The sequence below is a fragment of the Herpailurus yagouaroundi genome, unplaced genomic scaffold (assembly GCF_014898765.1).
Source record: "Herpailurus yagouaroundi ecotype Mexico unplaced genomic scaffold, PumYag 160, whole genome shotgun sequence".
NCBI classification, from domain to species: Eukaryota; Metazoa; Chordata; class Mammalia; order Carnivora; family Felidae; genus Herpailurus; species Herpailurus yagouaroundi.
Window position 1 is genome coordinate 37,824,383 of NW_024412401.1, and position 25,262 is coordinate 37,849,644.

The 25,262-nt window shown below is 54.5% G+C and overlaps 1 protein-coding gene across 1 annotated transcript in view; it reads left to right on the forward strand.

Moving 5' to 3' along the window:
• Nucleotides 1-25,262, forward strand: part of COL27A1 (collagen type XXVII alpha 1 chain) — a 128,026-nt gene that overhangs the window by 11,248 nt on the left and 91,516 nt on the right. The window contains exons 3-8 of the mRNA XM_040482080.1: nucleotides 2,126-2,179; nucleotides 12,177-12,230; nucleotides 13,672-13,725; nucleotides 22,167-22,211; nucleotides 22,850-22,903; nucleotides 23,373-23,417. Coding sequence (XP_040338014.1) covers nucleotides 2,126-2,179; nucleotides 12,177-12,230; nucleotides 13,672-13,725; nucleotides 22,167-22,211; nucleotides 22,850-22,903; nucleotides 23,373-23,417 — 306 coding nt within the window. The remainder of the gene's footprint in view (nucleotides 1-2,125; nucleotides 2,180-12,176; nucleotides 12,231-13,671; nucleotides 13,726-22,166; nucleotides 22,212-22,849; nucleotides 22,904-23,372; nucleotides 23,418-25,262) is intronic.

Genomic DNA, 25,262 nt, shown 5'->3' on the forward strand with positions numbered 1-25,262 from the left:
CTGGAAATTCCATAGATCATAAAATTCCAGAGATAATAGAATGTGAAGATTAGACAACCCCAGCTCCTCTCTCCACAGATGGTGGCTCTGGGGCTCAGGGAGGGGCAAGGCCTTACCTGAGGTCATCCAAAGCTCAGTGGCATGCCCCTTCCCACCTCCGCATACTCCCCCGGCCCGCGGCAGGATGTTGGGGAATCCCTGGGCCCTCTCCACACCCGGCTTTCTGGGCTGCGGCATTTATAGAATTGGTCTGCTTGGCTCCCAGTCAACTATGTGCTGCTTCGTTTCGCTGCAAGGCAGTGGCTGGAGAGGGAGGAGAGGTGGGGGCGGGGAAGCAGGAAGAAGCCCCCACCTTCATAAACTGCAGATGGGGTAGCCGGGTGCTCCAGGCCACCATCTTTGGGGTAGCTGGGGGGCACAACTGGGGAGAAGTGGCCACTGTTGGCCTCCCACAGCCCATGCCTGGTTCTGGAGTGCTGGTCGGGGGCCCCTCCTGAAACGCCTTTACGCAACTTAGGCCCAATTCAGGCTGAGCCCTGAGGTTAGACCCCAGAAGCCTGGGCAGCGGTGAACATCTGAGGTCCTCCACGTTCCTTGGAGACCACTGGGCCCTAGTTACTCATAGGACTTTTGGGGAGAGCAAGGCCGGGGAGGGGGAGGGCTGCTCACAGCTAGTTCCAGGTCCTGACACTGCCAGGTCACATCCATATGCCAGGAGGCGGTGCTCGGGGGCATGCTTGCGAGGGCTGGAGAGCTGCTTAGTTTAGAGAGAGGGTCGCCCGTGACACCCTTATCAATTCCTCAGGCTGAGTGAGCTTCTGAACACTGTTCCTTCTCAACGTGTTCAGAGAAGGGGAGGGTCCCCGTTCAGGCGTCGAGGAAGAGGGAGGTGCCATGGTTGGAATGTGACAGGCTGCAGCTGGAAAGTTGGCCTCCGAGAGGGAGGAAGGAAGCAAGTTCATACACAGCTAGCCAGATGAGTCAAGAGGGGCCAGGGACAAGGGCAATGTGTCTAGAAGCCGGTGTGGTGGGGCACCACTGGGCCTCTCGAGGCGCCTCTCCCCACCCCCTCTGCCCCCACTTTATTCCTGCTAGACAGAGACTCTCGGGAATTACCTGACTCTTAGGGCTCTGTTTCTATTACTGGCTACAAGACTCTAACCCAGGGCCCTTGCTGGAGAAAGTAGACATAACAGGTTCCAGCTGTTATATGGGATTCAGATATGACCTGGGAAAATCCAGTGCCATGAATAGGCCTTAGACCTGAAGCCAACAGGCCTGGGTCCCAGCCCTGGCTCGGCCATCGCTCTGCTGTGTGACTTGGCCAAGACTCTTTGACTCTCTGGGCCCGGTCTTCCTAGCTGCTCCAAGGCCCCCAGAGGACCCGTAAGCTCAGAGCGTGTAGGAATCTAAGGGAGAGCTCTCTGGCTGGGCTGTGGCTCCGGAGGGATGCACCTTTGCTCGGGAAATGCCACATACTCCCTTCACTGAGTTCTCTACTCCAAAGGCTCACACAACAGCACGGTTGGAGCCGAAAGGGAGCAGTTCGTTTAGGCAGAAGTCCTAGAAGATCCCCGGGAGGAAGTAGCATTTGAGCCAGGCCTTGAAGGATGGGGTAGGTGTCAGCTGGGGATGGATGGGAAACGCATGCCAGGTGATGGGAACAGCACAGGCAAACGTGATGAGGCATGGGGGAGGGAAGCAAATAGAGAAATGGGTTTTGAGCCCCGGAAGCCAGCCTGGGAAGGGCTGCGGGGCCAGGTGGAGAGAAGGGGGAGGCGGCAAAACTCCGAGGTTGAGGGCTTGAGCTCTGAAGCCGGACATCTGAGGTTGAGCTCTGGCCCTGCCTCTTAGCGGCTGAGTGACCTGAGAAAGTTCTAAACCTCTCTGAGCACCGTCTTCAAAATAGGAATAATGATAGCTTCTACCTCGCAGGTTAGTAGAGTAAAACGAGGTGATGCATGGAAAGTGTTTAGTGCAGGGGCAGGCACTGAGGGGGCCCTCCCTAAGAGTAGACCGCCATGATAGTCCGCTGAGGCTTGGCTCGGTGAGAAGACCCAGAAGGGTAGGGGGAATGTGCCGGGCATTATTTTTCTCTCACTTCTTTGTTTCTTTCACCTTTCAGGGTCCTCCTGGGCCTTACGGAAACCCAGGCCTCCCCGGCCCTCCTGGAGCCAAAGTGAGTGTTTGCAGTGGGGTCTGCAGGTCGGGCCAGGGAGTGGGTGCTGGGGTTGGGGCCACGTTTGGGGTGCTTCTTAGGGGCTCCTGGTGGGAGGGCCTCAGTGCCACAGGCAGTCCCGGAGCACCTCCCAAGTGCCGGGGTGGTGACACAGTGGGGACTTGGGAGTAGAGCTTCTGGCTGGGGGGGGGGGGGGGGGGGGGGGGGGGGGGCCTCGGGAGAAGGGGACAGCTGCCACCTGCAGTCCTCAAAGGAGAGCAGGAAGAAGGGTCATTTGCTGCTTAATAGGGCGGACCCGGAATGTTGGACTAGGGATGTAAGTTTTATGGGTCGTAAGACTTACCCTGTCCGTCTTTCAAGCTGGGGAGGGACATGGTCGTGTTTGAGGACCATCAGTGTCATATGGACGTTGACTGGAGGAGGGGACCAGAGCAGAGGCAGGGAGACCTGGGGTGGTACAGGGGAGGGATGAGGCTAGCCCAGCCAGCCTAGGGATGTGTGAGGAGGGCAAGCGGCTGCAGTCACGATGTGGGGGGGAGGTAGAGACGACGGGGCCATAGGCGACAGAGAAGAGACCAGTGACTCCCAGGGGGTAACCCGGGGGACCAGACCCGGGAACCCAATGAGGTTGTCATTTGGGACCCTGGAGCCCCGCCAGGTGGAGAGCATTTGTGGACAGACATTTTGAAACTCTGCAGAAGGCTGAGCCGGAGATAGAGCCTTGTTGGGGGGGTGGGGGTGGTGCGGTGGCCACCTCCCCCAGGGAACCTTTCTGGAATGCTCCAGTCCACTTTAAGATGAGCCCGCAGAGGCCAGAGTGACCGGTACTCTGATGCCGGCTGGGAACCTCAGCCCCGCAGCTCCTCGGTCAATTCCTGCAGCTGCGGCAGTGAACAGGGCTGTCCGGGGCTGTGCTTGGAGTGAGCAGCCTGAGCACCAGAAGGTGTGCCAGGCCAGCAACATTTAGGTCATGGGGAGAAGTCTCCAGGAGTGGCCGGAGACACAGGAGGAGGAGAAGGAAATTGCAAGGTCAGGGAAGCCAAGAACGCAGAGACCGTGTGGAAAGAGTGTGAAGCAGGCTGGAAAGGCAGAGGGGCTCCCGGTCAGGACAGAGCCCGGCCCAGCCTGCCCTCCGCGGGTCACGAGGGTGGCCAGGCCCAAGGTGATACTTTGCTAAGCCTGTCGTGCAGGTCGGGTGGCTTAAAGAAAGTTGTTATTGTCGGCAATAATCACCATATATTGGACCTTACGGTGGGCGCTATGCATGCACTTTATGTAACTTGTCTTCATTGGATCCCCACAAAGACCTAAGGAGATGGGTGGAGATACCGTACCCATTTACAGATGGGGAAACCAAGGCTCAGGCACCTTAAGCCAGTGTCTGGGAAATGGTAGCAGGTACCTGCTCCAGTGGGCCGGGCAGAACGAGGCAGCTCCCGTGGAGACTTCTGCTTTGCACAGGGCTCAGGTCTCCCAGGCCGTGGGCTACATCGCGATGTCGAGGACCCACAGCTGTTCCAAATCACCGGGTCTGCTCAGGAACACGCTTTTCTTGGTCTGGCTGGGACCATCCGGTCCTCCCCACTCCCTCCAGCTTCCAGATTGATCCCTGGCTTCTATGGGAGCAGGGGCTCCTTCTCCGGCCCATGCTGACCCCACACTGCAGGGCCTCAGCCCCAGGCCCACGGCAGCCCTGGTCTGGCCTGCAGCCCACTCCCTCTCATCCAGCCGATAGGTGTGCTGAGGCAGGAGGGGGCCCCTCGGCTGCTTCTCCCTCCATTTTGAGAAGCAGCCCTGGGCGTGGTGAGTGAGGCTCGTATCTAGCAGGTGACTCTGCCTCCTGCCACATAGAGCTGGGATGAATGGACTCAGGGTCTCCTGGACAGGATTCCAGCCTGCTTCTGCACGTAACAACTAAGGGTGTGGGTTCCAGAAAATACACTGGAATAAGAGGCTGCTTCTTCCATGAGTGCTTGCGTAAAACTCCAAGGGGGAGTCATGCCCTTTGCCTGCTACCTGGCCTGGAGCCCAGGGGTGAGCAGAGGTGGCCCCAGGACAGGCCAGTTGGGTGGGAGCCCCCAGTTCGCTGGGCTTGGATCCTGGGCTGCGCTTGATCTGTGGTGTGGCCAGGACAAGGTTAGAGCGGAGGCCCTCCCTGGATGGAATTCCTGACTCAGCTGAAGACAATGCTATGGATCTGCACCAAGGGTGTGATTCTGGGGAGAGGGTCCTCACTGTGTCCCAGATCCCCCTTGGGCCTGGGAGGTGACCTGATGGGACTGTAGGGCCGGCCTCCCACAGGCCCTGAGCCGGCTCCTCCTCTTCCATATGATGTTGGCTTCTAGAGCCGCCCCTGGGGCCACCCATCCATTCGTCTTCCTTCAGTCAACAAACGTTTATTGAGCACCTACTATGTGCTCAATAATTGATAGAAAAATCAGGAAGGTCTGCCCACGTGACAGGGAGCCTCCACTTTGTCTGGATGGGTCACTGTGCATACATTGTTTCAGTGGGTTGATGGGGCCCTCAGGTGCTTATGGTCTTGTAGGATGAAGACTGAGGGGTGGGAGAGTCAGGTGGATTGAGCAGAATCAAGAAAGGGAAGAAGAGCAAAGGAAGGACTTCGTGCCTCTTGAGGTCACAAAGGGCCAAGGTGACTTTCCCGGGTTACTGGCAATGACCAGCAGGGACAGCACTATATTTTGGATCCTTGGGTTTGCCCGCTGGAAGACACTTGTCAGGGCCGCTGCAAGCCAGAGCCAAGGTTCAGCCCAACCCGCCTGCCCTAGGCCCCAAGGCTTATCCATGTGCCCATAGACCCATATACCGCACGCTCAAATCTACCAAGAAGATGGAGGGTCAACCCCCACATGGAGTCGAGATCAAGGGCTTTGGGAATGAGGCAGAGAAGCCAGCACCCTGGGAGGATGGCATTGGCTGACGTTTAGAGGCCCAGTGTTGAGTCATTGGATTGATTCGTGGAGCCAACCAACCCACAGTTGTTGCTGCAGGGAAGGACAGTGATTAAGAGCACAGACTCTGGAGCCAGATGATCGAAGTTCACATCCCAGCTCTGTCCTCTCCTAGTTCTGTGACTCTGGGTACATCATTTCTGCTTCCCGTGCCTCAGTTTCCTCCTCTAGCAAATGGATGATAAGAGTAGCTGCCCCCTTGAGTTGTCATGAGGAGTAACTGAGTCACTTAGAGCAGTGCTGGCCTGTGGCAATGCTACGGGAGGGTCAGCTGTCAGCACGTGCAAGGTGTTGGGCCAATGTTGGGGCAACAGCAAGTGCAGTCCCTGCCCTTGCGGAAACAAGCTAATCACACTGGTAAATGCAGAATTATGCCGTGATCGGGGTTCCACATGAGAAGCACGGGCTGCTCCGATGCCTAGCCCAGTGGGGATTGGTCTGGTCTGGGAGGGGAGGTGTGCCTTTCCGGAGGGCAGACGGGCTGAACTAAGGTCTGAGGTGCAGCGGGTGACAAGACACAGAGGCAGGGGGTGGCTGGGGAGGGTAGCAGGCCTGGTAGGCGGTGGTAAGACTTTTGGACTTTAGCCAAGGAGCAATAGGAATCTGTGAGCAGGGTTTTGGCAGAGGTGACATGATCAGATGAGGTCTGTAAAGGCCACTCAGGCAGCCTGAGAAGCAGGGCTGAGAAGCCGGTGGGGAGGTCTGGAGCTGGGGATGCTGACGGGCCCTGGTGCAGTCAGGTGGGATGCAGGGCCGGGGGCAGGTGAGGGGCTCTGGGACAAAAGCAGGTGGGGCTCCAGCCATGAAGAAAACTAGAGCTGTCCATGCCAGAGGCTCAGGCCCCCGGCCCACTCTTCCGGGTACGTGGTCGCTCCATCCCTCGTGTGGATTACCTGGGATTATGATGGGCCCTCGGGCACTGGGGGAGGAGAGGCGGGCAGGAAGGAGCAGACCTGGTGACCCAGGCAGCTGCTGGTGGAGCTGGCGGGAACCGGGGTGGAAGCAACCCTACAGCGTTCTCAGGCCCCAGCTCCCGCCTTTCCCCCTTCCTCTGATGATGGAGTGGGGCATGCTCAGTAAGGAAAATGTGGAATAGTCTAGAAAGTATGGAGAAGAAAGTAAGCTCCCTGCAATGGCCCTGCCCAGTGATAAGCGCTGAGTTCATTTTGAGGACTGGGCCAAGGACTGGCCGAGAGCTTCACATACTTTGTAGGGCACGTGTTACTACCCCCGTTTTCCAGATGAAAAAACTAAGGTCCAAGTGGCTAAGTAACTTGCCCAGAGTCACATTTCTGAAAAGTGGCAGAGACGGGATTTGGACCCTCTACTGCCCGAGTCCAAAGCCTGCATGTACTTTTAGCTACGAGGCAATTTTGCTCCACAGCTAGCTCTGTGTCCTTCCTTTGTGGATTAACGTATATTATGTATGTTAACATATACATATATAACACATACATTTTTTATTTACTTTATTTTTTAATGTTTATTTATTTTTGAGAGAGAGAGGGAGACAGAGCGTGAGAGGGGTAGGAGCAGAGAGAGAGGGAGACACAGAATCTGAATCAGGCTCCAGGCTCTGAGCTGTCAGCACAGAACCCGATGCAGGGCTCAAACTCATGAACTGTGAGATCGTAGTGACCTGAGCTGAAGTCGGACGCTTAATTGACTAAGCCACCCAGGAGCCCCACATGTATAACATATACTAATCAAACTGCATACATACATACACAAAGATATAGATGTACATACACATACATGCACACATACACATAGGTGAATAATTTAAAATATGCCCTGTACCCAAGAGCTTTATGTGTTCCACTGTTATTTTGCTAGCAATTGCCTTCTAGAAAGATTGAACCAATTCATGCTGCTGCTAGCATCAGAGGAGGGTATTTTAAAAAGATAATTTATTCTTGTTTTCTCTTCACTTCATTGATCATTGAGAAGAATGTGTTTCTTACATCTGTTTTCCATTTGTATTTTATCATTTACAAAGTGGTTTATCTGGAGGGTTGGGATGCTGTCCTTTGTTATGGATTTGTAAAATTATTTCTATTTACATACTAAGATTAGGAAGGCTTCATCTACCTTACAAATATTTTCCAGTTTGGCTGCTTGCCTCTTCAGAGTATTCATGATGATATTCACGAAGAAAAGTTTTACCTATTTTTTTTGGACCGATGATCACAGCTCACACTTACTAGGAACTTATGTCAGATAGTTGGAGAGGGTTCCACCCATATATAAAATTTATTGTTCTTTATTTAAAAAAATTTTTTTAAATGTTTATTTATTTCTGAGACAGAGAGAGAGCATGAGTCAGGGAGGGGCAGAGAGAGAGGGAGACACAGAATCAGAAGCAGGCTCCAGGCTCTGAGCTGTCAGCACAGAGCCTGACACGGGGCTCGAACTCACAGACGGCGAGATCACGACCTGAGCCGAAGTCGGATGCTCAACCGACTGAGCCACCCAGGCGCCCCATATTGTTCTTTACTTTTATACGCAGACATTTCTTTCCTACCACATGATCAGATAGGTATTCATTTATATTCCTAGTCATTTCATGGTATCATTTGTATCTTTAAAAAATTTTTAAACCATCTGGTATTAATCTTCGTGGGGGGCTGGTATGAGGTGGAGTTGTAACTTTATTCCCCCCCCCCCAATATTAACCATTTATTAAGTAACCTTGACTCTACTGATTATTATATGACAGACCAGGGTCTATCCCTGGCCATTCAAGTATGTGTCATTGCTCTGCTTGTATATGTTTTGGTTAAATACTATTTTATGTGACATCTACAATCTTTACTCTATGTGCCTTCCTCCCTGTCTCCCCGTTCTTTGAAAATATTTCTGGCTATTTATTCTGTCAGATGAACTTTATGCTCATCTTAATCATTTCCTTAAAAAACACCCTGGGGGTTTTATTGGAATTGCATTAAATGTGTCTATTAATTTGTGAGGAATTGACATCTTTAAAATATCATGTTTTCCTGTCTAAAACCATGACATGCCGTCTCATTTGGTTGCATTTTTTAACCATCTCTTAATAAACTATTATAGCTTTTATTGCATAAGACCTGCACAGCTCTGGTTTATGCGTAGAAATTCTGTATTTTTGTTGCTGCTATGAATGAAATATTTTCCCCATTCTATTTTCTAGCTGGCTGTCAGCTTTTGAATAGGACTGTTGACTTTTGTATTTTTGTCCTTTTTGTGTTTATTTTATAACCATGCCCTGTACTGAATAATCTTATTGATTTTAATAGTATTTCTGTTGGTTCTCCTGGATTTTTTAGACAGGCACTCATACCATTTGCAAAAAAGGGACATACTTTTGTCTCCTTTTCCTCAAAGGCGAGTTGTCTCATTTGTTTTTCTTGCCCTATTGCGTTGGCCTGAACTTCTAAATGCATGATGCCCACGTTATTTTTAGAGGAAGCCAGTCTGAGCCAACCCTAGCCCTAGAGTTGTCTCTTGGAATTCTAATCACTCATGTGCTCATTTGTGAAATATTTTATGATGCCTCCTCTGGGCCAGGCCCTGTGCTGGGTACTTGGATTAGAGATGACTTACATGGGGCATTTCTGGCCCAGAATTTCCCAGTCCTTCGTGATGTGTCCCTTCTTTGTGTCAGCCCCTCTCTAGACCTCAGCCACTCAGAGCCCTCTGTTCGCTCTACTTCCCAACCCTACCTGCAGAAAAGGAGCTCAACATAGTTACCACCCCCACTATATTCGTAGCATTTATGGGTGAGGATATACCTTTCCATCTGTCTTCTAGTTCTCAGAGGCTCTGTTAACTAGTCCAGATGGAGTACTATTCCCCACACAGAATGGGAAAGGGGCTTGCCCAAGGTCACACAGGCTCGTTGGCTGGAGAGCTGGGTTGGCAACAAGGCTCTCATCCTCACCAATGGGTAAGCAATTAATTAGACTTTATAGATTCCTTCTATTTCTCACTGGGGAGTCTCCATGAGTCTGGCTGGGAAGCCATAGTCTTCTCCATCCCATAAGTCACACGTGCACCTGCCTAGGGATGCCTCGAGCATCCCTGCAGCTAAAACTTCATCTGTCTCCCTCCTTGTCTCCCTCCAGCCTGAGCTTAGCTGGAACTCCCTTTAGGAATTTCCTGTGAGTCTGGGTCAAGTTCTCCCTGACTTCCTCCTGTACTCCACTTAGCACTGGGTGGTGGTGTTTTCATCTGCAGTGAAGTGAAATGTAAAGAGCTTGGGCTCAAGAACCAGACTGCCTGAGTCTAAATCCCATCTACAAATTGTCTGACTTTGGACAAGTCACTTATCCTCTGTGCCTTAGTTTCCTCATCTGTGAAATGGGGATGGTGATTGTTGCTACCTCACAGATTTATGTGTCCGGGGCTCAGAAGAGCACCCAGAAAATGCTAGTGCCTGTAATGATAACAGGCACTCTTTATCATTACTCGTCTCTGGTTTCTCCCTCGAGAGTCCCCCATGGACATGAACTGGGTCTTGTTCGCCACTGCGGTTTTCCCTGTCTTTACCCCAAGACTTGGCTCAGAGTAGGTGTTCAGTATGTATCTATATTTGTAGCTATTGTACTGGGGCAAGGATTATGTCCCAAGCGCTGCGCTAGCTGCTCATGATGCAGAGAGAAATCTATAAAATGGCCCAGGTGAGGAACCCGGACGAGGGAGCAGGTCTGTCACCTCGTGGGGTCTCAGTTCCGCCTTTTATGAAGTGACAGAACAGGATACACGAAGACCCACCCCTGGCTGCATTTCAAGCCCAGCTCCTCTCCCAGCTACAGACTGAGGTGGGCAAGGGCGGGGTGGGGGAAGCTGCTGTCCTTTTTTGGCCATTGGAATCCTTGGTAGCCCTGAGCCTGGCCTTGCACTTGCACCATGGACATAAAAGGCATCGGAGCAGGGCTCGTGAGGAGCCAAGGCTGGGAGACTGTGTGTGAGGGGTGGCCCGTGTGGGGTGGGGGATCCCGGAGGGTGGGCTCTACAGAAGTGACCTGCAGGGACCCAGGTGGGCAGAGAGCTGGCGTTCCAACGGGAGGGGCCAGTCTCCCGCCTGGGGCAGCTGCCATTTGGTCAGAGGGAGTGCGGGAGAGTCATCCGGGCTTCTCGTTCATAACCGAGTAAGTGAGTGCTTTGAAGTCAGACAGACCGGGCGCTAGCTGAACCTGGGAAGACCTCGCCTCTTACCTGTGTGTCACCGCAGGCTGTGACCCAGCCCCTCCGAACCTGTGTCTCGATCCTGAATTGCAGCAAGTGGGTGTTAAGAGGTCTAATGGACACAGTACCGGGCACGGAGTAGGTGTGCTGTGAATGACCTTCTCTTCCCTCTTTAAGGCTCTGTCCAGTTCAAATGTGGCAATGTCTTGTGGAGAGTGGCTGAGTCAGGGTTTGGAAGGGCTGAGTTCTGATGAAGAAAGGAGCCAAGTGGGAATTAATTAAAGTTGGCCAAACCACCCCTCCCATGTGTCACATCCATTATCTCACTGGCTCCTTGCCAGGAAACCTAGGACGCTGGTGGATATGTGTGTGTGTGTGCGTGTGTGTGAGCACCTGTGCACGAGAGAGTGTGTATGCACATGCCTGTGCACGGAAGCGTGCACGTATGTGCGTGCACCCATGTGCATGTCTGAGTGCGGGTCCATGTGCCCTCCCGCACGTGTGTGTCTGTGTCTATGTGTGTGCGTGTGTCCTGGGAAGCCCCCATTTTAAGGCTCAGAGCAGTGAAGTGACTTGCCCGAGGGGCCTCTGGGATTCCGTGCCTTCGCCCCAGGACTTCTGACTCAGGGCCCAGCCTGGGGAGGGAGCGTGGGAGTGAGAGTGAGGGACAGGGATCAGGGGTTCTTGGAAGGTGACATCAGGGTGGACCAACTCTCCAAAGGACTGTTTTCTGAGTAATTTAGCCATGTTGGGCCAAAGGAGCAGGCTGGCAGCCAGGAGCCCTGTAGGAGATGCAGCTGGAGAACTCCACGGGCCCTTTCCCTCAGCCCCAGGCTCTTGGGAGCCAGGATCCTCACGATGGGGAAGCTTCCGTATGCTAGACATAAAGGGTGCTTGTCTCTGACCCGGTACCCTCTGCTCACTGGCCTCTCCCCAGTTTACCGTCTTTTCTAACTCATCAGGTCCCAGGACATCCCAGAACACAGACCTGGGAATGACGACTTCAGGGGTCTTAGCTCCACCAGTGCCTCATCTTGGGGCCTCAGACAGTCCCTTTCCTTCTCCTAGTCTCAGTTTCCCCAAATGTATCGGGGAGTGACAGCGCTTCCCTCGCCCACTTCCTCAGGCTATTGTGAGGATCTCATGAGATGAGGGCTTTGCAAACGGTAGAGGGCAATGCACAGATGTAAGTGGGTGTTACTTCACTGACCCTCGGTAATTAGAGAATAGCGAGGTGAGTGTACTGGAAATTCAAGGAGAATCGGTCATGCGTCTTAGATGTGTCTCTCAGAAGCGGTCTGAGAGCTCAGGGGAGCAAGCCCGGAGGCGGTCTTAGCAATACACACATGCAAGGACTCGGCACCCAGAGATCTACCGGTTGGTTGGGGAGGACACGTTCAGGCTGCGTCTTGAAGAATGTCTATGGCTTGGTGAATGAGGGTCGAGGACTGGCTTTCTAGGTGGGGGTAACTGCCTGAGCAGTGACCGGGCAGCGGGGAAGCACAGGGCATGGCTGAGGGTGGGCTGTGGTCTGACGAGGAGAAGAGGGACCCTGTCTGTGGGTTTGGCTGCTGCAAAGAGAGCCAGGTCTGCAGAGGAGGGGTGGGACCAGATGACAGAAGATGTGGGACACACAAGGAGGAGTTTGGATGTGTCATCGTGCAGTCAGTAGGGAGCTACGGAAGGTGTTAGCACAGGGAGGAATTGAACTGGAGAAGACCCCACTGGAGGTGTGTGAGCCGCGGTGGGGGGACGGATGGGAGGGCATTTTAGTAGGAGGCAAGGCTTTGAGCAGAGCTTGTGGGGAGCTGGCCTCTCTAGATGACTTGGTGGCCAAAGTGGAATTGTTTTTGTTTCAGGGACAGAAAGGGGACCCAGGGCTCTCACCAGGAAAGGCCCACGATGGGGCAAAGGTAGGTTTCCAGGGACCCCAGCATTGAGGGAAGCGGGGGAGAGGACAGTAGGGAAACTGCCACGCCCTGGCAGAGACCGCCGTGTGACAGAGGCAGGGGTGGGAAGTGGCGAGGGAAGAGTGTGGTTTGGTGTTTGCGTTGAAGTCCTTCAGCTGTCCCCATGCCAAACCCAAGGTCTTTCCCTGCACCTTCTTTGGGGCTGCAGCCAATAAAGCCAACAAAAGATTTGGCCTATGGACAAACCCTTGGTGAGTGACCTTTTGTGTAATGCCCTGCATTTCTGCGGGGCCCTCCAGGTGACCCTTGGCATCCAGAAGCTTCTTGGGAGCATATAGCCAGGAAGCTTCCAACAGACATTCAGAATGCCCTCTGAGGTTAATTCGGGTGGAAACGCCTGTGGATTTCTAGGAGGTGGGCCAGAGATTCAGGGCTCCCTAGCTCTGAGGGGCCATGAGACCAGAGTTTCTCGGGGAAGAGAGAACACTTAGGCCAGAGGACTTCATCTATCCCTGAAGCACTCCCCTCCATAAACTGATTAAGGAGCTTGAAGGAGCACAGGACAGGTAGGAACAGGGGAACCCAGACTTTAAGGACCCCCCGCACTCAGACATACGTATCTTGGAAGGAACACGCGAGTCTTGTCTGGCTTCCTTCTGGACACAGCCCAGGAGCCCTCCTGATGGACAGAACACTGCTTCTCAACCCAGCCCCCTGTGCTCGGCCACACAGAAGAGGCAGCTCCCTTTGATTTCCCCAAGAGAACAGTGGCTCATTCCTTCACACCCTCCCTGATAATTGTTTCATTCAGCAAACATTTACTAGGTACAGACATCCACATCCACGCCCATTTGCTCCTCATTGAAACCTTGTCATACAGAACCGATGGGCCCAGCTTGCAGATGAGAAAACAGAGGCCTCAGAGGCCTTTGCTGGAGGTCACACAGCTGGTCAGGTGCAGAGCAGGATTTGTAGCCGGGTCTGACAAAGTCCAGGGGCCCGGGCTTCTCTCTTGCTCCTGGGTTGTCTGTTCTCTGGTCTCATGGCAGAAGTGCCCCCTACTGGGTGACTACCTTGCCCAGCACGGATGAGGAATGGGCAGAAGGGAAGGTGTCTCAGGAATGCAGAGAGGGCAGATCGGAACGGGACAGACAAGTTGTGTGTCCCCTGGGGCGGTGGTTTTCAAACACGGTTTTAGCAGCACGCCTTTCCCTAAATGCTAGCTTGTGCCAAAGTCCAGTGTATGAAGTAGGTCAAGTGGAGTGACTGGGTTGGTGGGGAGGGGCTGGGGATCTGCCCACTCGGCCGCCCTCACGCCCCTCAGAGGCCTCTGGGCCTCCAGGAATCCTGTTCGCAGACAGCTGGCCATACGAGGGCACACCTGCAATTTCACGAGGGTCTCTGCTCCTGTCCCCTGCCTCACCCCTTTGTCTGTGTTTTGCAGGGCGATGTGGGCTTGCCTGGGCTCTCTGGGAATCCAGGACCTCTTGGACGAAAGGTACACCTTGGTTTGAACGCTTTGCTTTGTCCAGTGGGTTTTCTCTCTAGCTTCCCAGCTTCTCAGCTTCTCTCATCTTCGGGGACTGACAATGCTAGTGCCTATTCCAGGAAGTCCTCCTGGAGCCCCAGCCTGTAGGCCAGGAGCCTCCACTCTGCTCCAGGACCCTTGGCCCATCTTAGTTATTTTTCGCCTCTCCAAGTCTAGCCTCACCGACCAGGGTGTAGGAATCTGGTTTGTCACTCTCCCTGATGAGCCGAGCACAGGGCCTGCGCGTAGTAGGTGTTCAGGAAACGGGGGTGGTGGGGGTGGATGATGTAGGTCAAGGGTCCACTACTGTTTGCAAGATCGCTGATGGGGTTTCCAGTAGGCACATCGGCCTATAGCCGTGTCTTCAGCTTCCACCCTGGCTCCCAGCTGTGGCTGCAGCCACCCTCTCTCTGGGCCATCTGGTTCTCACCTGGACAGACGTGGTATCTCCTGGCTCCGTCTTGTCCTTGCTCTGAGGGTCCCTGTGGCACAGGGGGACTTGGAGCATCACGTCCCCTGCATCCCCTTCACCCTCCGCGGCCAGAGCAGGCCACGCCATAAATCTGAAGAGGCCAGACCCAGACAGGAGTCCGTGGCTGTCTGTGAGCTGGGGAAACATGGTATTTTCTGGCTCAGAGAACACAGAGGGACTCCCTCTCCCCACTCGCTTCCCCTCCATGCTCCAGTACTTTCTGATGGATGAAGTGTGAGTGGAAAAGTCTCTTTCCAGCACCGGCTCATAAAGCAGCCAGTGGTGGTCTTGCTCTACGTGGGGGTGGGAGTCCTGCAGAGGTGGCAGGAGATGGGAAAAGCAGACTAGACCAGCTCCTGCCTGGGTTCCAGGGCTCCCTGCTCTCGGCAGATGTCTGATGGGGCCCAGGGCCCCCATCCGAGTGGGACCAGCTTACCTGAGAAGGGAGAGGCGTCTTTTCTAAGCTGAGGACGAGCCTCCGTGCGGTTGGAAAACTGGCAAAGCCATTTATGCCGAGCCCCTCAGGCCCTGGCTGAGGCTGACATGCAGGAGTTTGGTCTGTGGCAGACTAGGGTCACCTGCTTGTGGAGGGAGGTGGGCAGAGCATGGGGCAGCGCGGGTCCCAAGGCAGGGACCCCTGACCAAGTGGTGGGAGCCGGGGAGGAGGACCGATGGGCTAGAATAGCACCTAGAAACGTCACTGTTGGTGAGCACTCTCTCCTCCCAGGAGCGTCTTTGGTGACAACAGCAGCCACTTCGTCTTGATCCTCTTGCGTGGCTTTCCTGCATCATCGCGAGTGGGGAGCCTTGGGGAGAGGGGACATCAGTGGGTGAAGGGTGAAGTCAGCGTTCTGTTTGCTCACCAGCACATTAAATGTGGTTGTCACCTCAGTGTGACGCCAGTTATCCTATTTATTCATTTATTTAACAGCATTGGTAGAATGCTTATTCTGTGGCAGGCAGGATGCAAGGCATGGGGCGGGGGGGGGGGGGCGCTGAACAAATAGACAAAAATCCCTGTCCTCCCCAGAGCTTGCGTCCCTGTGTGTGTGACAGGGAGACAGATAATAAAAAGAAAAACAGTAAAAATAGAAGGACAAATGGCGAATGGGCAAAAATCGGCAGGAGAAAAGGAGTTTGGGTTGGGGGGTTCCCATATTCAATAGCGTGACAAATTAGAGGGTGTGCAAAGAGGGACTGTCCTTGGTCATATTGATGTCTCGCAATAGCTTCCAAGAGTTAAAGCCGTATTATGCCTATTTACAGCTGAGAAAACCGAGGCTCAAATAGACATTCATTCATTCATTCATTCATTCATTCATTCTTCCAATCGGTTAGCAAATATAGACGTAGGCACCAGGCCCCATACTGACCCTGGGAATGAACTCATCGAGGGCCTCATGGAGAATGAAGTCTATAACGGTGCTTCTCAGCCCCATTGTGCCTTAGAACCAGTGAGGGGGCTATGGACCCCACCGCACGGATTCTGGTTCATTTGGTGTGAATGCGACCCAGGTACAATATTCCTAGCTGCAGCTGAGACCGAGGGCCACTGGTTTAATGGAAATACCTTCTAGGGTCGCTAAGCTGCAGAGCTGGGATTTGAACCCAGGTCTCTGACCTTCAAGCTTTTTCTGTCTGTCTGCACAACGCTGATTGAAATAGCTTCTCAAATAAGAGTGGGACCATCAAGTGATAAGGAACCTCCCCACCTGAGAAGGGTCATTTGCCTGCCGTCCAGCTTGCTGAAGGCCTTTGCTGGGCCAATTCCCACAGGCTGGGCAGGCCCGCAGACCAGACCAGAGAGACCCGGACGGAACCCAGCTCTGTCCCCTCTCCTGCTGTGTGAGCTTGGGCAAGTGGCCTCACGTATCTGGGCCTCAGCTGCGTCAGGGAGTGGTCGGGATTCAGGAAGAGAGGCTGGATGAAACGAGATGTCACATCTGGCATGGGGCCAGTGCTCAGTAGGCACCACACACCAATTTGTTGAATGAACAAATGATCATGATGACCACGAAGGAAAAACACCGAGGGTCTCGCCCCTCTGGTCCCATCCATCATCTAGCCTGGTTACCAGGTAACCCTCCTCCGCTAGTCAAGAAGGCTACCAGACCCCCATTTGCACCTTGGGAGGGCGGAGTCCTGTGCCGTCCCTTGTCTGACCCTCCTGCTTTCTTCCCTTAGAGCAGCGCTTCCCAGCTGGGGCGATGTGGCCCCCCGCCCCGGAGAACAGGTAGCGATGTCTGGAGACAGTTTTGGTCATCAGAGCTGGGAGGGGGAGGCTACTAGCTTCTCACGGGTAGAAGCCAGGGAGGCTGTTGAATATCCTACGGTGCACAGGACAGCCTCACAGCCTCCACGGCAGAGACTCACAGCCCACAGTGGCCGCGGAGCCGAGGCCAAGAGCAACTCTGAGGCGTAGAAGCCCTTCTCCCAATCCGACGTGCCCTGGACCTCCCTGCCCTTGGCACGCTCTCTCTTCCACACTCGTCTTCACGCCTCTGTCCCTCGACCCTGTTCTCAACCACCGTCTTCTCCAAGAGCGCCTCCCCAGCACCCCCAGGCAGAAATCACGCCTCCGCCCCCTGACCATCCAGCCCATCTTCTCAGCCCCTTTGGGACTCCGGCAGGAGACTCACTGGTGTCCTTGGCACATTGTCAGCTGGAGCAAGTGCACAGAGGACCTGTTCACCCTTGTTTCCTTGTGTGGGGCTTAGCACAGTGCCGGACACACGCATCTGCAGGCCTCAGGATCTTTCTTAACACACGGCCCCACGTAGACGTGACTCATGGCAAAATTGATACTCAGTTGAAACTTCCTCCCGGCTCCCTCTTGCAGCCGTCACCCTGCCCACGGGCCTTCCTGATGCCCCCTGACTTGGCCACTTCCATGCAGAGCCCCTGCCAAGAACCTTCTCCAGGCTCCCCTGCTGCTGGGCTGCCCTGGGCTTCTGGGGCCCCTGCCCACTGCTCTACTCCTGTTCTGCTGTCCAATCCAGTGCCTCCTTCAAGCCCGTTTACAATGCCACTCCTTTCAGTTGGCCGTCTACACTGTCCTAGCACGTGGTGCTTCTCCCTCATTCCACTTAATATCTGTTACCTTCTAGAAGGTAGGGAGTGAGGTTGTTTTGTTCGCCAGTGTATTCTTAGTGCATAACACAGGGTCATCCTTGGGGCTCAGCAAACCTTAGCTGAATGAATGAACCAGTGGATGAATGCGTAAGCCATACAGAAATTGTGTCTTCCTGCCCGACCTGTCTCAGGTACCCCCTGAGCAGACTTTGCTGTCAGATGCCTGGCTGTGTCACGAGGGACTGTGCTTTTGGACAAACCACACATTTTTGAATCTTACAACTTCTGAGCCAACACAATGCTTTATGATTTTTTTTTTAATGTGTATTTATTTTTGAGGGACAGAGTGCGAGTGGGGGAGGGGCAGAGAGAGAAGGAGACGGAATCCGAAGCAGGCTCCAGGCTCCAAGCTGTCAGCACAGAGCCCGACGCGGGGCTTGAACCCACAAACCGTGAGATCATGACCTGAGCCGAAGTCAGATGCTAAACCGCCTGAGCCACCTAGGCACCCTAACGCAATGCTTTAAGAGGCCAGCTGGGGAAACTGAGGTTCAGAGAGGAGCAAGGACTTGGCCATTACCGCGTAATGAGTCGCTCTGCCTCCTGGCGTGTTTCTTCCTCGCTGATCCTTTCTGTTAAATGGGGCTGTGTCTGCTGAGGCGATAGAGAAGTTTCGTGAGGAGTTTGCCAGAGTGCTAAGCAAGTATGGTGAGTTCCATTTTACTGCAGGAGAAGCTGGGACCTTGCACACACTGAGGTGGAGCCCGGAGGAATGGCTGAGGTCTAGGCACGCGTTGCTCCCCAGGACCCCCAGGCAAAAGCAGGACCCCCCCGCCTCCACCCTCCCTGCCCGAAGCCCAAATAGCATCCCGGCCGACGGGGAGACTGTCTGCAGCAACAGTGAGGTGATGTCTGGTTTCTCCTTGTGCATTGTAAGCAATGATTAATCTGGCTCCCCAACCAAAATATAGACCGAGTTCTATTATAAACACGGGTCCTGTGGAGACCCGCCTGCTGGGCAGCCAGAGGCCCCTTACAGATTCCGTGGTCCCTGGATCTGCTCTCCCCTAGTACCAGCCACGCACCTATCGCACACGGGGAAATCACTGCCCGTGGGTCCACCTTGCGGTTACTGCCCACCCCGTAATTGCTGGGGCCCAGGAGAAGATAACGGCTTAGATTCTTCCAGGTCCTGGGGCCCTGTCATTTGAAGCTATTTGGCTGGCCCCAGCTTGGTAAACAGTGTCAAGGTACTTCCAGGGAGCATAGGAACCTCCCCCACCCTCACCCCATGCCTTGGCTGTGCTCAGTCTCTGCTGCTCTCAGCCAGACAGGAGAAATGGGTGTTCATGACATTGGTTCAAGGCCCTTTATTTAGGGTGCGATGATTGGGACAGACCTAGGAATCGTGGCCTTTTGGACAAAGCACAGCCCAGTGGGTCTCGAGTCCTAGGGAAGAGTCTGGGCTTGGCCATAACTTGCTAAGTAACCTTGGCCAAGTCCCTTCCCCCTGGGAAGTTTCTCAGGCCTGTCCAATGACAAAGGTGGTCAAATTGATGGCTTAGGTCCCTTTCACCTCAGATATTCCAGGGTTCCATGACCGTCTTCCGTCCTAGTAATGCTGCAATGATCCATATGCTCTATCCCGGGGACGAGGGTCTGTAAGGGGGTCTTTCCTTGTGTGGCCCTGTGGCTCTTCTAGGTGGGCCTTGGGCCTCGGTAAGTATGTCTTATCCCATGATTGGGTGGTTAGGATATAGAGATTGGAGTCGCAGCCTGGCATTGCCCCTGGGAAGCTGTGTAGCCTCAGGAAAGTCTCTTTACCTCTCTGAGTCTGTTTATTCATCTGGCAAGTGTGCCTTGTAATTCTTACTTGCTAGGGGGTGATTGCAAGGAGTTGATGAACGGATGTATTTATTTAAGGCTTTAGTACCAGGCCAGACAAAGGGCAGGTCACTGCCCACGTCCCTGAAGATCATTCATTTCCTTTTTTCTGTGTCCCGAGTAAAGGGTTTACTTGAAATCTTCTGAGATTTCACCGGTGGTCCTTCTCTGCTGAAGTGTTGCTTTCTGGCGATTTCTTTCTGGCTGCAGGGGAAGCCAAAAGAGCTGGTGATGCTCAGGAACTCCCTGGTTCCCTTTCATGGTTCTCTTGGGATCTTTGCCCCGTGATTGCATTGGCTCTTTGCAGCAACCCGAGGCCGGCTGAGAATGGCAGAGTGAGGCTCAGAGAAGGCAGTTGCCTGAGTGGAATCACACAGCCTGAGCTCAAGACTCGATTCTGCTCTTCGTGAGCAGGGCTTTGCTTGCTCTTCCTCATGTGCAAGTTCCAAGTGGAAAGAGGCTAATAAAGGCGACTACATGTGTCATATTATGACACGTCCCTGCTCCAAATCCCCCTGTGAGTTCCTGCCATCCTAATGCCTTCTGCGCTCTGGCTTCTGGCCTCTTCTTAACCACCACCTTCCAGCCTCACCCCTCACCTGTTCTGCTCCAGTCACATAGATCTTGTTCTTCCTCAAACCCACCGGAGAGCATTCTTGCCTCAGGTCTTTAGCACCTGCTGTTCCCTCTGCTTGGAACACCTTTCCGCCCAGAGCTAGCTCAGCTCATTTATCTCTTCGAGCAGCCTGCCCTGCTGCCCACCTGCTGTCCCACTCTGTCCCCAACACAGCCTCTCTCTGTCGTCTGACTCTGCTCACTTTTCTTCATAGTGCTCGTCACGAGCATGGGTGCACCATTTTTAAAATTTTTATTTTTAATCATGGTAAAAACCATACCACATAAAATTTACCACCTTAACCATGTTTAATGGTGCAGTTCAGTAGTTCTAAGTACATTCACATCACGGTGGAACCCAACCCCAGACCTTTCCGTCTTGCAAAACTGAAACTCTCCGCCCACGGACACAACAACTCCTTATTTGCCCCTCCTGCAGACATTATCTTTTATATTTATTTGTTTTTATATCACCTTAATTAGACCATAAACTCCATTAAGGCAAAGGATGTTGTCTTCTCACTCACCCCATGCCTACAGTGGTACCAGTGCATGGAAGTTCAGTGTTCGTTGAATAAATGAATGAAATAGGAAGGTCATGATGGTAACAGCAGCTGGTCTTTACAGGGCCCTTGAATTCAACCCCAGACACGGTGCTGGGTACTTTCCACACGTGTCATGTGATCCATAGGCCAACCCTTATATTTCCATTTCCAAAAGAGGAAAGCAAGGCTCAGAGAGGTGACCTCAGTGGCTCCAGCTCGTAGGGCCATCCAGTAGCGAGGCAAGATGGTTCCAGATCAACCCAAAACGAGAGATCTTAGCCACTCTGCACGTGAGCCACCGGCTGCAGCCTATGCTTCTGTTTGCTCAATGGGGGAAAGACCATGTGCCCAGGGTAGAAAACTCTCCCATGTTGCATCAACCTCATGGGCCCCAAATGAGATGTAATCATATCGCTGAGCAGTCCTGAGGTATGAGTAGGTGCAGGAGGAATGCTTGTAAACTCCCCAAACGTCTTGGATCAAACCAACTCTGCTGTTTGTAATTAAGAGTCCTGCTTCCCGGGGGCTTGCGGGTGGTACTGTGTGTGTGTGTGTGTGTGTGTGTGTGTGTGTGTGTGTGTAAATGCATGAACTGCACATGCCCGAGGTGGCCTCGGGTGTCAGAAGGAGCCCGCGGTGAATGTGAACCCTCTGCTTCTTAGGAGTGGGACTCAGAGCAAGTTCTTGGGGCTTAGTTTTCTCCTCTGTAAAATGGAGATGGGAATCCCTGCCTCCCCCTGCCACGCACCTCGTCTTGCTGTCATAAGGGCCAGAGGAGGTCATGGAGGTGTAGTCTTGGGTGAACAGGAGTGCACAGAGGGGGTCCACAGGCTTCATCTCGTTTATCACCCTCTGGGGGAGCCGTAGAACGTTGGAGTTCTCAAACACCAGAGCTAACACCCTTGGCTAAGGTCCAGAGAAGGCTAGAAACCCACCAGGGTTGCACAGCAGATGAGGGCTAGTGTCTGCACCAAGCCCTGGGCTCTCTGTGTGAGGGGGCCTAATGGAGATCTGTGTGGCTGCCCTCTCTGAAATGGAAACCCCTGCCTCGTCTTATTTTACAGCTGCTGTAAGGCGATGGAAGCTTGAAGACTGGGGTTTCCCTTCAGAGAGCCCCTAAGTCTTAGGACATGGCTCGAGTGGTACATCCCTAGGGCCACGTGAAAGCACACACTTGTTTGATTCTTGATCTAGACACCTGGCCGTGGACCACGGGGACAGAGGGTCAGGGTTAGTACTCGCTCGTTGCCGGAGTCCTTCAGGCATTTGGGTGGCCTCTTCCTCCCCGGAATGAGAGCTGGACCAGCGGGTTAATGTATTTGGTCGGTATGTGTGAGGTCTTTTCTGATAGGGGGCTTGTGAGGAGGGGCAGGTCTTGACCCACATCCCAGCATTACATGGTGGTTGAGCATATCCCAGACCTGAAGGTCCTAATTGGCCCGCCCATCCCTTGAGAAATCACTCCACCCTGGCTTTGGACGGGCTCACCCCTGTGCAGATTTGGAAAGGATGGTTGGGATACAGCATCACTCCACTACACGTGCTGTATCCCAGTTCCGCTCCCAAAGCCCGCCAAAAGGGCGAACAACTCTACTGATGGCTTCTGGTCTGAGAGCCATTGGTGGCAGAGGAAACCGCAGCAACCTACCAACCTTGATGGACATATGTCCATTCGCCGGTCGCTGAACACACACTGCACCCCTGCCTGACGTCCACAGAGCAGGCAGTGCTGAAAAGGCAGGCAGGGAGGCTGGGCCTCTGCCATCCGGTCCACAGGCCCAGGGGTGCCTTCCCCGGGCTGATGTCGCTTCTTCCCCCCACAGGGACACAAGGGCTATCCTGGACCTGCGGGGCACCCTGGAGAACAGGTGAGGGCCGCGGCCTCAGCTCTGCCCTGTTTGCTCTCCACCCGCTCCAGCCCCTGCCTGCCCCTGGCCTCCTCCCCCGGCCCCGTTCCATGAGTGAGCCCCAGAGCCAGGCAGCTCTGCCTCCCATCCTGCTGGGGCCCCAACCCTACCCCACCTCTCCCCCAGCCACAGCTGCCTGAAGGGGCTGGAGTCCACACCGGCCTGGCGTTGGCATGAGCCACTCGACTCCAGTTAGAGCCATGAATAGCTGGCCTGTTCCGGGCGATGTTAGGGGATATTATACATGTCGCCACGGGGTTTGCAGGAATTTGGGCTGTGTTGGCCCAAGTCAAACAGCAGCCCCTGCCAGCGTGGGAGAGCCAGCCAGGGCTCCTCAGAGCTTTCTCAGTCCTGGGCTGCTAGCACAGGGGGTTTTGTCCTTCTGAGCTGGTCTGACCGGTTTCACAGAGGGGTGGGCTGGGGGGGGGGGGGTGGGTGCGGGTTGTGCAGCAGGCTGGTGGCTTCCCCTTCCTCCTGATTCATCTCACATTCCTGCCCTTCTCTTTGTCCATTGTAAGCCTCAGTCTCCCACAGCCCCCCAGACTCAGAGCTGGGCAAGGTCCTCTCCTTTCCTTATGTTTCTCTTCGTTCCTTTACAGGGGCAGCCAGGACCTGAGGGCAGCCCAGGGGCCAAAGGTTACCCTGGCAGGCAGGTGCAGTATATGGCTTCTGGAAGCTCGGTGGCCATGGTGGTGTGGAGATGGCCACGGGTGCCCCCCCCCCCCCAGGCAGAGGGAGGCGGCAGGCTGGGGGCTGAGGAGCTGCGCCCGCCGGGTGGGCACTGAAGAAAGGGCTGTTCGGGGGGCTGGACCAAGGAACCCTCTCTTTGAAGGCAGTAGGGCACAGGTTGCTCAAAGAGAACAGAAGAAAGGCCTCTGGTGCTGTGGGGGTGGGGCTCCAGAGGCTCCTCCCATTCAGTCCCCTTCCCCCCCCCACCTCAGGCCACTCCCTGGGACTCTGACGAAGACGTGGGGGCCTCAGGGTGAAGACCGCAGGTCTAAGCCCACTCTCCTTCTACAGAGGGGGCAGCTGAGGCCCAGAGGAGACAGGATTTGCCCTGGGTTGTTGGCAGCAGGTAGGACGTTTCCATATGTCCTTGCCCCTCTGTGTTTTATGTTACAGGGGTTACCCGGACCGGTAGGAGACCCTGGCCCCAAAGGCAGCCGGGTAAGTGGGCTTTGGCAAGTGCCACTGAGGTGGGGCCCTGGGAGGTCAGTACCCGCCCCCCTAGCAGTCCTGATGGGAGGTCAGGGCTGTGGGGTCTCTACACAGTGTCTGCCAGGGGGGCTGGGGCTCTGCCCTCGCACCTGAGTGCTCTCTGGAGAGCAGAGGGCAGCAGGGCGGGCAGGTGATGGGGGATCCTTGAGCCAGGTAAACCGCTTGGCTCTCGTGCCAGGCAGACTGGGCAGCAAAGGTTCTGCTGGGTGCTCGGCCAGGGCCCGGCTGCCACAACCAGGCCCGGGCTGGCCATGCCCCCCAGCACATCCCAAGTGCTAGGTGACCTAAGTTAGGGCTACTTCGTCGCCATTAGAATCCTCAGAGGCCTCTCTCCCGCTTCCCTCCCGACTGAGGTCTGGGGAGACCACCCTCTTTTAGAGAGCAGGGGTGGCTGATGGGTGATGCTGCTCAGGCCCGGAGGCTAATGGAACATCTGCTCTCCCTCTCCTGGAGCAAACCCTGAGTAGCCAGCAGCCTCACTTTGCCCATCTCTACAATGGGAGCGACATCCGTTCCTACCTCGAGCATAGTTATGGAGATACCAGGAATTTGGAAGCAAGTACTACTGAAGAGGGGCAGCGGGTGGGGGCTCCCAAGTGGGCTGTGGACCATGGAGAGAAGGTTCTGGGTGCACTGAATGAGGGCAAATGGAGTGTGAAAGATGAAGAGATGATATGGTGGAATCCCATTGTCTACATACAAGGAAACTGGGTTCATGGTCGGGACGTGGCGCCCCGGTTTACTCTGCATGCCTACAGCGGGGCTGGGATGGGGACCCGGTGTCCTGAGGGCTAGACTTGCTGCCTCTCAAAGAATGCTCAGCAGATGGGTCACGTAACCTTTGGTCAGGCCGGGTCAGGTGTGATGTGGCCTCCACTCCTGAGCCAAAGCTATTTATGGCCACAGTCTGGACCTTAATCCGTGGGGCTGACATGTGGCTGTTAGAGCATCTGGGAGGTGGGCAAGGTCCTCGTTGTGTGATGATATCGGTGACGATGTTGATGGTGCTGGTGAGAGCAGGGGCTGCGGAGGCTCCTGTCCTGGGATGCTGGGCCTCCTTTCCTTCATCCAGCTGTTCCCATGCACCGTGGCCCCAGGGGCATGCTGATGACATCTGGGGCTGCTTGCTGTTGGCCATGCTGATGGCATCTTGAGACCACATGTGGGAGAGAGCTGATCTGGCCCCAGCACCCCGCTCTCTGGGTCACAGGGTGCTGAGCAGCCTGGATCAGCCGGGGCCACTCAAGCCGCCCTCCCAACCCTGCCACCACCGGCCCCATATTTATAAAATAGAACGCAGGCTTTGGAATCCGGGTGGCTGGTTTTGAGACCTGCTGTGGCCCTCAGCAGCTGTGGGGTGCTGGGCAAGTTGCTAGACCTCTCTGAGCTCATTTTCTCATCTGTAAACCTGGGATATAGGCCCTGGTCGGCAGGATCAATAAGTGTCCCTAATTACAGTGATGGATATTTACCAGAATGCCAGGAAGGAGGCTCAGTGACCTCCTGACCTATTTGGGAAGAAGGGATGGCTGTGAGCCTGTGTGGGCTGCTCATTTGTGGGAGGCAGTGTAGCCGAGGGATTAGGAGGCCTGCCCAGGAGGAGTCAGTTGACTCGAATTCAAATACCAGTTCTATCATAGTCCAGCCGTGTGACCCTGGGTGAGTCATTTCACTTCTGGGTCTAACTGTTCACACCTTTACAGGGGGCTGACTGCTAATGCCTGCTTCCGGGGAGCGGGCGTAGTGAGGACACGGTAGATGCTTCATTGCGTGCAAAGCCCCGAGAACTGGGCC